The 17436-nt window shown below is 31.1% G+C and overlaps 1 protein-coding gene across 1 annotated transcript; it reads right to left on the reverse strand.

Annotated features, from left to right (window-relative positions):
- Nucleotides 1–6294: 6294 nt before the first annotated feature.
- LOC114319126 (diphosphomevalonate decarboxylase 2) lies at nt 6295–13576 on the reverse strand. Its single transcript, XM_028266125.2, has 10 exons — nt 13149–13576; nt 12173–12371; nt 9609–9672; nt 9223–9286; nt 8970–9050; nt 8377–8463; nt 7952–8109; nt 7743–7791; nt 6885–7009; nt 6295–6685 (listed from the first exon to the last, which is right to left on the reverse strand). Exons 1-10 carry the CDS (start codon nt 13377–13379, stop codon nt 6469–6471), a joined length of 1275 nt encoding a protein of 424 aa, XP_028121926.2. The 5' UTR covers nt 13380–13576; the 3' UTR covers nt 6295–6468.
- Between the last annotated feature and the right edge of the window lie 3860 nt (nt 13577–17436).

Here is a 17436-nt window from a genome sequence, read left to right on the forward strand (position 1 = left end):
GGAGTTTTTTTTTGTGTGTGTGTGTGTGTGTGTGTGTGTGTGTGTGTGTGTGTGTTACATTAGTGTGTAGTAAAGAGTTTTATTGGACTGTTATATTTGAAAAAAATACACCAAGAAGTTTTTTTGAAGTGTTATATTAGTGTGTTATGTTTGGAAAAAATACACTAAGAAGTTTTTTTGTGTGCTACATTAGAGTATTAGACTAAGGAGTTTTTTAGAGTATTATATTTAAGTGTTACGTTTAGAAAAAATACACTAAGGAGTTTTTGTGTGTGTATTATATTAGAAGCCTTACACTAAGATATTTTTTTAGAGTGTTATGTTTGGAAAAAATACACTACGATTTTTTTTGGAGTGTTATATTAAAGTATTATGTTTGGAAAAAATATACTAAGGAGTTTTTTTAGGAGTGTTACAGTTTAAAATTATACATTTGTCTCCTTTTGAAATGTTTGAAGAATCCTATATTTCAAATTATTTTTGTACTCCTTTTGAAATATTTTTCAAATAAAAATGATTCTCATATGAAAATTCATTTCAAATTTGATTATCATAAATTGTGTATCTTACATTTTCTAGCACAAAAGAGGGAAAAAAAAGAAGAGAAGGAAACATAATAGAAATAAGGTTATAATCGTAAATTTAATTTTTAAATAATATATTAAATCTATCTTTCCAAAATCAAAGGGACTAATTGGTGTATAAGAAAATTCTTGGGACTAAATAGATTACCATTTCTCAAAATGGAATTTATAGGTAATTTTTTTTTTCCCATTGATATATATATATATATATGTATATATTTTCATTTAAGATATGTATTATTTGTTACCTAGAGTCATTCTATTACAAAAATAATAATTAATAATAGGTTATAATTTATTTTTTTAATAAGGAAATATAATTGAACTGAAATCAAACATTTTATGAATAATTTTATCTAGTAGCGATTAATGTCATACAATTTAACTTGCGGAAAGAAAAAAAAAAATCATTTTGCTGTACACTTGGTACTTTTAACTAAGAGTAAAAGTTTAACATGAAAAATAACTAATATAATAACATAAAAATAAAATAAAAAAATGAATTGAATTAATGTCGAGGTAATTTTGACATAAATTTTAAAATAAAACAACAGGGTACCTATTCCTAATTAGCGCCCTAAATTTTTTCCAAATTTGGGGCCTGAAGTGAACGTCTTGGTCGCCTCTACCTAGGGGCCGGCCCTATTGCCCACCTCCTTGGCTACATCTTTAGGCATTTTGAATATGGATAGGTACTCCATGGCTATATCTTCAAGCATTTTGAATAGGGATAGACACTAAGTTGGTAAGCTTGATAACACTGATTTGATAAGAGTAAGCCTTCTAGCGAAAGAAAGATAGCTGCCTCTTCCATATACACATACAGCAGCAACTAACTCACACATACATACAGATAATATATCTATACATATAGTCTAACCACTTCTCTCTAACTAACTTCCATATCTGTTACACAGTTATAGATCCTAGAGATGCTATTGTTACTTGGCTGTGATACACGAGCATTCAACAACTGTGAACCTTGATTCTTGAATTCAGTTGGCATGAGCTCACTGAGATGATGAAGTAATAGTCTTATCACTTCTTCCAACCTGAGCTTTTGCTCTTGCTCTTGTCCAAGATTGGTTTCCAGGTAGCTTTCCTTCTTCGATTTGCATCAAGAGGTAGTCCAACATATTTCAAAGGAAATCTTGATGTAAAATCATACACCAATTCAGCACAGACCACACTTTTGTGAAAATTGAATTTCAACCCTAACATGACTTCAAAGCACCTAAGAATTCTCTTGATAGTTATAATTTCCACTCATTCAGTTACTGTACCATCAGCAAACTATAAATGTGAGAAAACCAAACCATTAGGACCAATGAATGCAAACTATAGTGCTCCAATCCTGATAGTAATTTAGAAGAAATGTGAGTTACTAATAGATAAGTTCTTATTATAAATTTCATTAATTTATTATTATTTTCATCACATAGTCTATTTTTGTGAGATTATTGTTATTATTAATGATGTATAATTTGTTCATAGTATGTTAACTTTATTGCAGTTATTATCCTTGATAATAATTTTAAGAGATGAAAAAGAGATTATGAATTGACATTAGGTTTAGCTGACTAAAACATTAACCTATATATATTTGAGAATGAGCTTCTTAAACCCTTATATAGACCTGAAAATTCGATGAAGGGTTGAGATTGTATCAAATGTTAATCATCCCTTTATATAGACCTCAAGATACAATGAAGGGTTGAGATTGCATTAAATGTCAATCATCTAAGTAGAGAGTTGTAAAACGCACCCAATAAGCCCCTCACCTCCTTACAAGAATTATGTAAATTTCACTCTAAAATACTCTATACAAATATCTTAGATATTTAAAAGTCTATATATGAGTTTTATAGAGTCTTCCGGAATATTTCATACTTCTTTTCATATTGTTGGCTCAAGAGAAAAATTTTCCATACAAAATTTTGCAGGTTAAACACACTCACCCCAATTAAGCTACATCACATCTTCTTTTGGAACTTCCGTATTTACTTGGTGAATAATTTTATATATACTAAAAATTTTATTAAAAATATAAGAGGCTCAATGTCATTGGTTGTTGTAGGAGAGGGTTCAAGAACACCGTTGGAAAATTCGAAGATCTTCGAAGATCCTTGAAGAACAATTTCGAAGTCTCTAGAAAATGATGAGAGGCTTAGATTCTTCAATAGTCTCAACTCAAGAACACAAGAGTAAAGGAGATGATGGAGATAAGAGATTGAGTGAAGAAGAAGGCAAAATAGCTAGAGAGAGAATAATGGCAAGGCTCTCCCATGGATCTCCCACTTTCACTCTCAAGGTTGATAATGGAGAAGGAAAATTAGTTCTTTCCCAAGAGTCATCTCTCCAAAATCCATCCCTTGTAAAGCTATGGGTGGGTGCTATTTATAGACACCTCATGATGTAGGATGGAGCCCATGTGCAAGGCACATGGAGAATATTCTCTCTAACTACCTTGTCCGAGGGGGTGACCTCTCCGCGGATGAGAAGAACCCCGAAGAGGAGATCAACCCCTCGGCGAACCCTTCTTCTTAGCCACACCTAACCAATGATCCCCAATCATCCCAAAGGGTCAGGGGTAGTCCCAGAGGATGTCCTGCCGCATAAGGGTCAGGGGTAGTTCAAGAGAACGCCCTGCCGCAAATATTGCCGAGTCTCAGGGACCCCTTAGATCGTGCCACCTGGACCCGGGTATAGGCTAGTTTAACCGAAGAGTGAATTTATCTCCACTCACCGTCCTCGGGATCGGGTCCTTTGTTCGAACTCCATTACGCCCATGGTTCTGATGCGTAGACCCCGGAAAGCCCCGAGCCCGCAAGTGTTCTGGGACTCATTAACGGAGCGACTTCTAGATTGCGTTTGAATCCGTTCGAAGCCAAGTGCTTCGGATCTCTAGGTTCGTGGATCCAAACCCTTTCGAGTCCGAGTGCCTCGGATCTCTAGCATTGTTCAATATCCTTTCGAGTCCGGGCTCGAGTAAGTCTATAAGTCTCTAAGTTCGTGGATCCGAACCCCTTCGAGGCTTAGAACGATTCAGCCCGTTTGATGGCGATAAATCCGGGCCCACCAATCTTGAACTTGCGATAAATTCGGGCCCACAAATCTTGGACTATTGGGCCTAACTAATTTAATGGGCTCAAATTAGCTCCTCTTACAGTTGTCAAAAAATCAATGATATTTGGATATTTATGTTTTTAATAAAATTGTTAGTAAGAATTTAAGTAGATGTAGTATTAGTCTTACTCGGCTCCCATCTAGTCTTAGACTCTTAGGTAGAGTTAGGTTTCGAGTTTTATTTTGTATGGTCCATGTGATAGAATTTAGTTTACGTGTCAAAACTTTACGAGTCAAAATATTGTTTTAATTTTGGTAACACAAATTTTGTATTATTTTTAATTCCATTTTTCAAAAAATAAACTTCCATTTTGGTTGGTTATGGTTTATATATAGACTCAATTTGTCATCAAATAATTTTACATAAATATTAAAGGTGAAAGGCTTTAATTAAAGAAAAATCATAAATGTTATGGTTTCAAAATTTGTTCACCATCATACTTGTGGGCCAATCTCTTCATAAACGACTATTTACACTATCAATTTGTTTATCTCATGCATTAAAAAAAAAAAATATTTATAAATCCTATTTGGAAGACTTGTGCAACATATTGTCCTAGAAAAAACTTATGTTGCTATAAGTCTTGTGAATTTCTTGTTGACGCATTTACCCCCCTATTATTATTTAATAACTTGATTAATGGTAATACATATATGAGAAATCCAATATTACTATAGATTGTGATCGTATCTATGTAATTATGAATTTGAATTTTAAAATTCACATTTGGTTTGCTGATCACTCCTTTGATGAAGCTACCTTTTAGTAAACAAAATATAGGTGATATCTTATATTTCATTAGCCTATTGAAAAGGGGAAGCTTCATTACAAAGGAGTGTAACAGGACCACCGAAAAACATTACCTGTGCGAGTCGACAGCGAGGTGTGACGGAACGTTGGGCCGTGGATTGCATCTCCGGTGAATAGACAACAAGTGATGGCATGGGAACGTAAGTTTTGACTTTTTTCCCTATTTTATGGAGTCCGGATCCCCTCCAGCTCTTCTCTCCAGCCATCCCTCCGGTCAACGGTCAAGATTTAGCCACGTCACCCCACTTAAAATCTGTGGCTAAGATTAGTTTAAAAAAAAAAAAACTCATTTACATCCTAACACTCACTCACACTCAATCACTCACGTTCTCTCTCTCTCTCTCTCTAACATCCCACCACTCTCTCTCTCTCTGACATCTCACACTCACACTCACACTTACACTCAAACACACTCTCTCTCTCTCTCTCTCTCTCTCATTTCTAATAAAAAATTAAAAAACTATTTTAATCCTTTTATTTTATTTTCATAATGTATATATAATTTTTAATATAAAATTTTAACTTTATAAATTTAATATCATTAAAAATATATCTTTAAAATAAGACTAATATTAAATATATTTAATAAAAGTTTAAAATAAATAAAAAGTATATATGGTTTGCACCAATACACAGATTAAATTTGTGTTTTATTTGATTTGTATCTATACACAGATTGAATTTCTGTATATTTTATTTCCTTTAAAAAATTATAAGCTTGTTTGGTTAATAAAATTAAATTAAAAATCATTATTTTCATATGATTTTTTTTAGAATGAAGATTGTTTTTGATATTTTCATATGATTATAAACTTGTTTGGTTAATAAAATTAAATTAAAATTCATTATTTTCACAAGATAATCATATGAAAATAATGAATTTTAATTTAATTTTATTAACCAAACAAGTTAATAATTTTTTTTAAAAGAAATAAAATATACAGAAATTCAATCTATGCATAGGTACAAATCAAATAAAACACAAATTGAATCTGTGTATCTATGCAAACCAAATACACCTTTTTTTTATATTTATTTTAGATTTTTATTAAATATATTTAATATTAGTCTTATTTTAAAGGTATATCTTACGAAAACATTTACGAAAATTTTATATCTTATGAAAATAAAATAAAAAGGATTAAAATAGTTTTTTAATTTTTTATTTGAAATGAGAGAGAGAGAGAGAGATGGGATGTGAGAGAGAGAGCGTGGTGGGATGTCAGAGAGAGAGAGAGAAAACGTGAGTGATTGAGTGTGTGTGAGTGGTGAGAAGTTAATGGTTTTTTTTATTTATTTTAGCTAATCTTAGCCACATATTTTGAGTGGGGTGACGTGGCTAAATCTTGACCGTTGACCGAAGGGATGACTGGAGAGAAGAACTGGAGAGGATCCGGACTCTATTTTATGATTGATTTGTTATGTAACATATATACGTATATTTATATAAATATTAGAATTTGAAATTGGACCAACTATAATAATATGATAGATATATATCAGTTGGTAAGAAAGATTTGTAAAACTTATTAGTTTGTATGACATTACTCTATTGTAATAATGCTTGTAATAATGCTTGTGATAATATAGAAACTATTCCCAAGAATCCATATAGGCAAACACACCTTAAAGTAGTGTTCAACTTCTTTGAATCCCATTTTGGCAAGTATAGTTACACAGATGTTCCAAGTAGTTTGAGATCCAAATTGGCTTGAAAGAACTAATTAATGTATACTATTTATTAGTGTGTGAAACCATTTAAAATATGTTGTGTTTGCAAGAACACTTCATTACTTTATTCCTCATTGTGCCGAAGAAAAACCATAAATAAACCTTGACAAGACAAAACAGGAAAAACTAAATTACAAATACAAGAGAAAACAAACAACGACAACAACCACAACAACAACTAAAAACATCAACCACGGCATTGCCCTCTTGAGTTACTTAGGGCAACCCGGTTTCAGGGTTAAGGAGAGCTTGGCCTTCATCAGACAGCAAAACAGGACCTTTTCCGGGTCTTGTGCAGATGAAGTAACTGACATCCCCTTTGTATTTCTGGGCAATGTCATCCTTAGTTTCTGGAGGTGGGGACAAAGCTTCCACATCTTTCATGTCCTGAATCCCGACATCTTGCAATATTGACGTATCACCAAGAACATAACTGGACAAAGTGAAAAGAGAAACAGAAAAACAATCAGAGAACTAGTCTGTGTGTGGGAGTGCCATTGGAGTCAGAAAACCTCTTGAAAACCTCTTCAAGATTGCACTTAATTCCATTTCATATACAACTTTTTTTCAGCGATAATAAAATAAGAATTAAAATTACAAGATAACTTGTGAACTTTTTTAACACTAAATACCTCTTCAGATCGGTATCTGGAGGTGGAGGGAAGTGGAAAAACAGCCTCTGAAGCAAAAGGGCTGCAACCTTTCTGTTTTGTGCAAATAGAACTACATTTGGCCCCGCATCACAAGTATAAGCTACCTGTCAAAAGCTCAAAATTATTCAAACTTCTTGAAAAAATAATGACTTTTTAGTGCATTTGGCGAACCAGTCTGAAGCTAAAACAATAATGATTTTTTTTTCTTCCCTTTTTTGAAACAAATATACTGGAGACTACCAAAAACAGATTTCATTGACGAACACTACAGCTAAAAAGAGAAGTAATATGCTCTATTTGACACACTAATCAGAGAGTTCTATTCTATGTTTCCTTTTGAGGGGGTGTAAATTGTAACAGAGGAACATAGTTTAATTTTTGCATGAAATTTTCTTGAACTGACATTATTCATCACAGCTACTAAAATGCTATCCTTGTCGATTGTGTTTTATGCAGTGTTGGGTAGAAATTTAATTACATCGAACCACCACTGGTTTGTTAAATAGAGGGTCCAATCAAAGTTCAAAGTCTTTGAGAGAGAGAGAGAGAATGAATATCATGTTCAGAATTTACCCAAATTAAGGAATCTCATGTTCAATAAAACTACTTATTGCAAAGCCTCAATTTATTTATATGTGATTGCAGCAGAATTACCATTACAGTAAGTGTACGAAATTTTAGATTTGAAAAAAATTATAATAACAAATAAACTATAGAAGAATGTTCATGTTCAAATTTTGATTCGCATAGCAAACTTTTCACACATTGACGGGTTAGCAAAGCAGTGAAATACATATCTTGAAACATTAATCGGTTGTTATCATAGCAACCACAAACCTGGGGTGATCCTTCTGAATGATTCCAGTTCTCGACACAAGTAATTATCCTGAAATATTAACCGCTTGTTAAAATTAGAATTGGATTTTTTTTATGATGCTTCTAAAGTTTAAAAAAAAAAAAAAGAAAGAAAGAAAGAAAGAGAGAGAGAGAGAGAGAAGATATTATGCCACCTAAAGTTCAAGATAAGAAAAAAATACAGGACTTGCCTATGGGATGTGTCGTTCATGTAGAATAAAGGGGGACTTGTATCTAGGCAGACTGCATGAAACTGATTACTTTCAGCACATGTCAAACGTGCAAAAGATTGAAAATCACGATTTTTTATGGCTTCTTCCATTTCAACAATGCGTTTTGGTACTGCTTCCTGCTCCAGAACAAGGATGCAAAAATATACCAAGATAACTGCCAACATTCTTTGAAAATTTCATCTACAATAATTTTATAAAAAAAAAAAAATGGAAAAGGAAAAGAGACCATAAAATCATAATGCATTATCAGGTTGAACAATATAACTGAAAAAATCTAGAATCATGTAAAACCCATAAGCTCGGGCTATTGCAAGGACTTCTCTATGGAAAATCTAAGGAGAATAATTCAAGTGTCATTGAGAGGTCAGAGGACCACGAAATACCTTTGCTCGATACTGTATGAGCGTACTTGTTTCAACGCTCTCACGCATTCCTCTGGTGCTACTAGTTTCCTTCTGTCGATAACTTACCTGAATCAACAGAAGCACCATTTGGTTACAAAATCAAAAAAGGTTTGAGGGGAAAAAAAAATGAAAAAAATTAAAAAAACCCTCATCTAAGAACATCTCCAATACTTCATCAAACTTAAATTTGATCAAAATTATGGTGAAAATGAAATCAAATCCTTTCATCAAACTTGCATCAAATAAGGCATGAATAAAATCTTTCACCAAATTTTTCGCTACTCTTTTTTCACTCAAGTTGGATGAAACTAAAAGACGAAGAATTGGAGATTTTTTTTTCACCTGCTAGGAACATGACACAAGAAATTATAATTATCTTGAACCTAATAAAAATAATTACGCCTTGCAACAATTTGTTTCAACTTTCACGGTAGGACATTTAAACCAAAGACCCTCCCTGCTAGGAATTCTATGAACAGTCGTTCTCGCCACAAAAAAAGAAAAAAAAAAGGGAAGATTTTCACTGATAAAAAACCAGTCACCTTAGTTTTCAAACAAAAGAATGCACATACCACTGGAATAACAATAAGAAGATCATCCCAGTGCTTCTCATCCGCAAGTTGAACAGCAAAGCTGTCGCTTCCATTGTCATTCTTGACACATCAAGGAAAAGAAGAGTCAGAATAATTGTTCAAAAGCTTGATGCCAAACATATACCTTAGAAATTAGGGAAAATTACAATCAGTGGTGGTTTCATAAAATATTTATAAATTCATGGAATAGTTTATAATTTTAATTGCAATTTTCCCTAGAAATTAAACTTACTTTTCCCATGAACCACTTGACAAATCCACCATACAAACTGCGACACGCACTACCTGAACCTTGCCTGTATATGAGTTAAAAAATATTAGGAAAGGCTACCATTATCTACTTGCATCCATGTATCCTGATATATGAGAAACTAGACAAATTAAAGGAAAATATAAAATCAAATGGTGAAGAAGACTAATGTAAGAGCATCGACTGCGAGATGTTAAACCTTGACGAAACCCTCTAACAACAATAACATAAAGCAGTAAAGTGAGAATCTGTAATAAAAAAAGACTAATGTAAGAGCTGCACTAGATTGTTTGGAAAACATGAAGGCAAGACACATCAGTCAGACCAAACCATTAACACATGATACACATCAACTAATATATAAATACCTTGCTATAGCAGAAAGTTTTCCATTATCTTCTTTCAGATTCATTAGCTTTGCAAGGGCAAAAACTGCAAATGAAAATATAATGTTAGCCTCTCTAAATATATTTCCACCCCATGTTTTGTTGGAAATGGTTGGAAAATTCTGGGTAAAACCAGAATTTTTTTCTAAGTTTGGTCTATTTTTTAGGTGGGTCCCGTGCGTCGATTTTCGTGGGCCAAAGTGATAACACGTTCTATGCCGCATTGTGATTCACGTGGTATATTTGGTTGCTCAAAACCAATACCGAGTGAATGAAAAATTGAAGTCAAAATATGCTCCATGGAAATGGAGTTTTGGTGGAAAATCCTTAAAGGTTTGAATAAGGCTTGTCCCACGTTGATTTGGCAGGAAGTTTTGAGTGGATTTATAAGGCATGGGATTGGAACTTGGGTTGTGCCAGAAGGGGTACCCAAGTGTTTTAGAGAGGGAGGTTATGGGCTAGACCCATTGGACCCAAAAATCACCACACGCGCGCCGCCATCCGGTTGGGTGGGTTGGGCTTGGGTGTGTGGTTGGGTTGGGCTTGTTCGGCCCAATACCTATTTTTTTGGGCCAAAAACATTTGATTTTAATTTTATTTTTTGGTAAAATAAAATCCAGAATTCAACTTAAACCGGAAATAAACTAGTCCGATTTTTTGCTGTACACCCAAACAGGTCCCTTCCGTTTTTTGAACCCAACAGATTTAAATCTGTTTAAATTTAAAACCGAATAGTTTTCAACCTGTCCAAACAGTGCCTATCTGTTTAAATTGAACAGGTTTTGCACATGTTTAATTCAAAACTAATAGCCACAATTTTGCCTATAAATAGACTAGCCCCCCATTTGGATTACTACTCCAATTTTTGTACTCCATTTTCTGCTATAAATCTCTACATTTTGCTGCATTTAATTTTTAAAAGAAAGAGTGTAAACACTTAGTGTGTTCGTTAGGCAAACAATTTGTAGTGCTACTATTGTTTGTAGTTGATCATTTCATCGTGGGAGATAGACGTTCACATTCTGAAAGCATCGTGGAGAGGACGAATCTGTCTTAAGGATACAGTGTCAAACACTAGATTTGATCAGATATTTATTAGAAGAAATTAATCAAGTAAGTTGTTTAATTTATTATTCGGGTTTTATTTGTTTATTAAATCAGATTTTAATTTTGTTTTTGTAACAAAATAAAATATGTTTTTATTTATTTATTTATTTATTTTTAGTTTGATTTTTGTAATCAAACAAATTTTCTCATTTCCTTTATGTCTTAACATTCTTGTCGTTGTTTAGTACACAACAGAATTTAATCTATTTAAATACAGTGAAGATTGTCCTACATGTTTTGCACATGGCGTTGGTTTAGAGTTTTCAAAATGTAATTCCACAATCAGTTTTGAAAACTCTATCAAAGGCGGAACAGTGCAATTTTTTTTTTTTTTTTTTTTTGCAATTAACATATGTTAATTTTTATATATTCGAAAAAAATATTTTCTGAATTTTTAAATTTTTTTTACGTGTTTTAATAGAATTTTGAGTTATGAGTTGTAAATTTTTGTATTAAATATCATATGTCACATCAAAAATTCTCCATTCAATTCAAAACTCTTTTCAAAACTCTTTCACCAAATAAAATTTTCACACTCAAATCATAATTTCAAAACTCATAAACTCAAAATACAACTCCTACTCTCAAATCATAGTTAGAAAGCTCTATCAAACGCAACCTAATTATCAGTTATACCCATGCAAAATAATTCTGGGTGTAATACGCTAATGATCAGGAAGTAAGCTGTAACAAGAAAGCGGATTTTAAAAAAAATCTTTAAGCAGATGAAAAGAAAATGCACAGATGATTGAAAGTTATAACTATGTGATTCCATCTGCAAAAACAAAATGCACAAAATGCATTTATATTTTTCAGGAAACTAATATCAACTCTTATAATATAAAGTTTGACAATAGGTTAAATGCCTTGTAAATTCATCTGGTGGGGGCACAAAAAAATGATTTCAATACAGAAGTGGTCTATCCACCAAAACAAACAAACAGAAAATAACAAAGAATAGTTCTTATAGTCAACCTGTGCAACAACAGCTGTAGGGTAACTTTAACAGTAACCAATCATGTAAAATACAACTATAGACCGATTGGAAATTTTAATCAATTGTATTTGATGCTTTTTTCTTAGGAAAAAAATACTAGCAGAATAAATAGGGAAATTTTTTTGGATCGCTTTGGACATTAATTTAGTGTTCGGAACAAAATTGTAATTTGCACCATGTTTTTAATGTGTATTCTAGACGTAAATCGTTAGAGTACTAGTGTTTTTTGGTAACCACGAGTAAAACTCTACAGTCTACAAAATCAACAGAACAGATACAAACTGTTCATATCATATATTAATATTTAGCTGTGATAGAACTGTTGGTACAGACGGATTTAAGAAAGAATCTTCTTAATCTGCTTATATTATATGAGATGACTGTTAATTCTGGGGTGGATATATATCCACATAAAAGAAAACATATAAAGATGGTCCCTTACCAAGGCAGGCAAAACCGGAAGCCGAGGAAGCCAAACCAGCAGCAGTAGGGAAATTGTTGTAAGAAGCAATATGCAGATGCAGATTCTCCCAATCTTTTTTAGTGATTTTGATACCCTTTTTCTCATCCTCAACATCACCAGCGCAGGACCGGATTTCCTTTAAGCACCTCTGATATTTATCACCAGAAAGAGAAAACTCCTACGCTAGCCAGCAACAACATACAAAAAGAAATTGATCATATTTACACTGACCTTCCTCTTTTCAAAACTGCCAAGTTTAATGTATTTTATCCTAACTTTCCAATCTCAAGGAGGTAAGTATAATTTATCATTTTTTAAATATTTGCTCTAAATGATTTCAAATATCTTCGGAGGGCGAGTATTAAATTTTTGAATAAATTATAAATAGACCATCTTCTGTTTGATTAAAATAGTAATTGCTCACTTCAAGTTTTCATTCACATAATAAATTATCTATTTTATTAATAAATTAACAATTTTTATATTTTTTAACAATATATTTCAATTAACAATACATGAATTTTATTATTAAACAAGAAAATAGTTAGGAATTTCATTTTTTTTTTGGGTATTAGTTCTATTAAATAATTTTTTTTTTGATAAAGGGTACTTATAATTTCTAAAATTACAGGAGTAATCCGTATTTTGAGTAAATTTAAAGGATTACATTTATAATTTATCCTAAATTTTTTAAAGGTGGCAAATCTATATATGTAGGAAGTAAATTGTTAACTAATACTATTATATTGAACCCAATCGTTAGTCTAGTGGGTGCAGATTAGGACTTAAGATTGTACTTCTTCTAGGTCTCAAATTTAACTTCCATTAAATACTATCAATTCCTTAGGACACGCCGGCGAACTCTATTCGAGATTTGTCCGATTGAGATAAAAGGAGCCTTTTGCATGGATCTCGAAATTATTCTAGTTGGGATACAATAGAGTTAGTTAGGTACCTTGCCATTAAGCCACAAGCGATCTTGAAGAAAAGTAGGACTAACAGAGACTGTGGTGATAGTGGAGAGATGTTGGGGATCAAAAGTGACACTGATACTGTCATTAATGGGTAAAATCAAGGTTTCGTCCCTCTTTCCCCAGTACTTTATCACTGACATATTGGTTGGCGCCTGGGCTGTTACCATCAATACCCATTTCTTCGATTCTTCGTCACCCATTTCAACAAACATACAATACAACGGAGTAGTCCCTGAATGCAAAAATCAAAATCTCTTTTAATCAATTTCGAAATGGATGTTGTAGTGTGACATAAAAAAACTAATGCTGAATCAAAGCATACAATTTTCAATTTTGAGAAAGAAAAAAACAAATGCTGTAAAAACAAACTATCCCTACTAAATAAAACTGCTTGCAGAATTTCACTTTTAAAACCTTCATGATCAACTCTCAAAATTTATAGGAGAGGAAAGGAGGGAAGGGAAAATTATTTGGTGCTCCTGGGTAAATTGAGGTATTATCCTAATTTGATTCTTATTGGTCAAATTATTGGGACCTACTAGTTATATATATATATATATATATATATCTTTTTAAGTTGTATTTGGATCATAGATTCTAATAAGAATTTAGAAAGAGAAAAGAAAATGATAAGTGAAACGGTTAGGAAATAATTATTTTGTTTTTAAAAATTTTATGTTGGTCATGCGCCCAACTAATAGTAAAAGCTAAATGAATACACGATCCTAATAACAAGAAGATTGTGGACAAATTATAGGGAGATTGGATTCTCTTACGTTGGCCATCGAACTTGAGATAGCATTTGGGTTTGATAAATTTATTTTGGAGCCGGCAGTAGTAACATGGTGACGGGTCAGGTGTGAAACGGTTTTATAGTAATCTACTCCTACCCCGTATCATATTGAGTGTAGGGTAAATCGGTGGATGGCGGGTGTGTGTCAGGAGATAAGTTAATTTTGTAAGTTGAAGAATAAGAATATTAATAAGAATTATTGATAATATAGTATATTACGGATAATGATTTATACTTAATCAAAATTATAAAATATAAAAATAAAATAAATCACCAAAAAATTAATATTAAATATAATATTTTAGTGTTTTAATTTTATTATAATAAAAAATTAACTATATACGTATAAATATATTTAATAAATATAATCGGGGCAGGGGAAAGCACATCCCGACCCCACTTCCTCATTGGAGTTGGGAAAATTGGTGCAGAGTGGAGTGAGAAGGAGGAAAATGACGATTCTTGGGCCTCGTTGATTCAAATGGTTTATTTTTTAGAACTCTTTAAATAGATTATTTATTCAAAAAATTAATATGATCCCATATTAGTAGCTATATGTTTGAATGATATTTGTTTTAAAAAAAAATGGACGGCAATTTTAATTTCAAGAATAACTTTTTGTAATACAAATATAATTTAAATATATAGTTACAAATGTCTGATCATCTTAAATTTTTACATGAATATTCTACATAACGAATACTAAAATGTGAATTATTCAGATCGCCGAAGTGAGCCTCAAAATGAACTTACTATGCTCAAATACTCCCTCAAGTTGAAATTACTAATTTAAAAAAATTTGAACCTAATTATAATATATCATTAAATTTTTTATTTAAGTCTTTATAATTCAGTCAACCCCTTAGGATATAGTAACCATCATAACAATTCACTCAAGTAACTCTTAAACAGAAATTGGGTTTTGGCCCAATGATTTAGTAGTCACACATTCGGATATGATGAGGTATTGGCCAGGATTTGAGCTGATGGACTAGCAGTGAACGCCTTACTAATGCTATCTTTATAATAATAATAATAATAATAATAATAATAATAATAATAAATCTTAAACGTAAAAAATCAAAGGCCACAAAATAGTTTTCAATATTTTAACACTATCTTTGTAAACAAAAAAAAAAAAAAAAAACAAAAAAAGAAGAAAATAACTCTAAAACTTAAAAAATCAAAGGTCAAAAATAGTTTTCAATACTTCAACGCTCTTTGTAAAAATAAAAAATAAAAAAATCTTAAATTTAAAAAATCAAAGGCCACAAAATAATCTCCAGTACTTTAACGCTATCTTTGTAAAAATAAAAATAAAAATAAAAATAAAAAAAACTCTTAAACGTAAAAAATCAAAGACCACAAAGTAGTTTTTAGTACTTTATCCACACCCAAAAAAAAAAGTATATTAATTTGTTTGTTGTAATTTATTGATGCTGCTTATGTCTTTTTTTTTTAAAAAAAATTTGATTTCGACAATTTGTTTTGTTATATTTGATGTAATTTTTATTTATGGTGTAAATTTAACTTAAATAAATTCATAAAATTATTAAAAAAATAAAGGGAAATGCTTTTTAAGCTTTTAGTTTGGAAAGGAGTTGCACCAAAGATTTCGGATTATAAAAGAAATATGGGGTACTTGTGTGTAGGTCCTAATAAGTGGACTTATTATCTAATAGGTCTTATGAGAAAAATTTGTCATAAAAAAGTCACTAATTGTAAGTTTTAGCGGCAATTTATAAAAATCATGACAAAAAAGAGTCACTCATTGTCAATTTTTAGCGACATATATAAAAAAATTATCACAAAAAAAATTATTTTTAGCGACAATTTTACCAAGACTTATTTTCAATAGGACTTGATGGGAATTAAGTCTAACTATTAATATCTACTGGTTGTTTAACCTAGAAAATAATGCATATCTTTATAATAATAATAAAAAAAGGGTTACGTGTAAATTCTGATAGATAGATTTATTGTCTAATGAGTTCTATGATAATCAACGGCATCGTTATTAAATACTATTAAAAAAGTCACTAATTGTTAATTTTCAGCAACAATTTAAAAATTGTTACAAAAAAAGTCACTAATTATAAGTTTTAGTGACAGTTTTAAAAAAATATCATAAAAAAGTCACTAATTTTCAACTTTCAACGACAATTTGAAAAATTCGTCATATGAAAACGTCATTCATTGGAAGTTTAGGGATAATTTATAATAATCGTGATAAAAAAAGTCACTAATTATCAATTTTTTGCAACATATGCAAAAAACCGTCACAAAATATTATTTTTAGCGACTATTTTACTAGGACTAACTTTTAATAGGACTTAATGAGAATCAAGTTCAACTATTAAGATCTATTGATAGTTTATCCTAAAAATAATTGTATTCCATCTAATCACATGAATCATTGTTTTATATATATGTTTGGGGTAATGCTATGTACACACCTTCGAAAGTAGAGCTGTGTAAAATATCTCATAATTTACACTGATTTGCTCAATTTGTACCAATTCACTCGCTAACTGCAGGTTAATTTGAACCACGGTTTAGAATTTATAGCCCATCTTTGAAACTGTTCCGCTCTACTATAGTTAACACACACACACACATATATATTTACCTCTAATGAAATATCAAAGTAAAATACAGTACGAGAGCGATTTAATATGTGAAATTTATTATAAACTAATGTTATATACATGAAAAATATTATGTAAAATTATTTGGTGTTATATATATATTATTATGCAAATTAGTGTCATGTATTATGAAAATGCTTGATAATTATTTAAGATTAAGTTATAAACACCTTTTAAAAGCTGTAACAAATAGCATCAATATATAGGATAAAGGGTTGTTGATGGGAGGAGGGCTCTTCTGTATCTAATTTGATTATCACAACTATTGTTATAGCTTTTAGAAGGTAATAGCTTATTTTTATTTGAGAGTGTAAGTCAGACTGTTTAGTTTAGTTTCTGCTTTAGGTTATTAGGTAAAAATTACTTAAATATGTTGAAAATTATTTGCAAGCTAAGAAAGGATAGCTTTTTTTGATTATCAATTTTTAACTTAAGAAAAAACTCTACCAAACAGGGTCATTATAAGGTTTGTCAATCATATTATTTATAAAAAAAAATTAAATTAATTGGACATACATAACTCCATAATCAAGTCTTAATTATTTTTAAATGTGATTTTGTTATTGAATTATATATATCTAATTAATTTAATTTTTTTCATAAATAATTTACTCAACAAATTTTACAATATAAACCATTGAAATTATTAAAATAAGTGTGAAACAAGTCTCCACTAGGCTCCACAACAATAACCTTCGGCCTGTTTATTTTCCAGTTGTAGGAGTGTGAAGTGGACTCCTAGTGATGAATAGTATTTGTAAATCATGTTTGTTTGGTTTATGGAGTTTTTGGTAGTCCTTTTGGACTATGAAAAGCCTAAGTAGAGCA

Source organism: Camellia sinensis, chromosome 8 (genome assembly GCF_055761805.1).
Source record: "Camellia sinensis isolate YWXY chromosome 8, ASM5576180v1, whole genome shotgun sequence".
Lineage (NCBI taxonomy): Eukaryota > Viridiplantae > Streptophyta > Magnoliopsida > Ericales > Theaceae > Camellia > Camellia sinensis.

Coding starts and splice junctions, on each gene's coding strand:
- LOC114319126 (XM_028266125.2), bottom strand. CDS start 13,379: ATGTTTGTTGAAATGGGTGACGAAGAATCGAAGAAATGGGTATTGATG. Junction 8,110..8,376: donor TCATACAGTATCGAGCAAAG/GTATTTCGTGGT, acceptor GTTCTGGAGCAG/GAAGCAGTACCAAAACGCAT. Junction 6,686..6,884: donor CCAGATACCGATCTGAAGAG/GTATTTAGTGTT, acceptor CACTTTGTCCAG/TTATGTTCTTGGTGATACGT.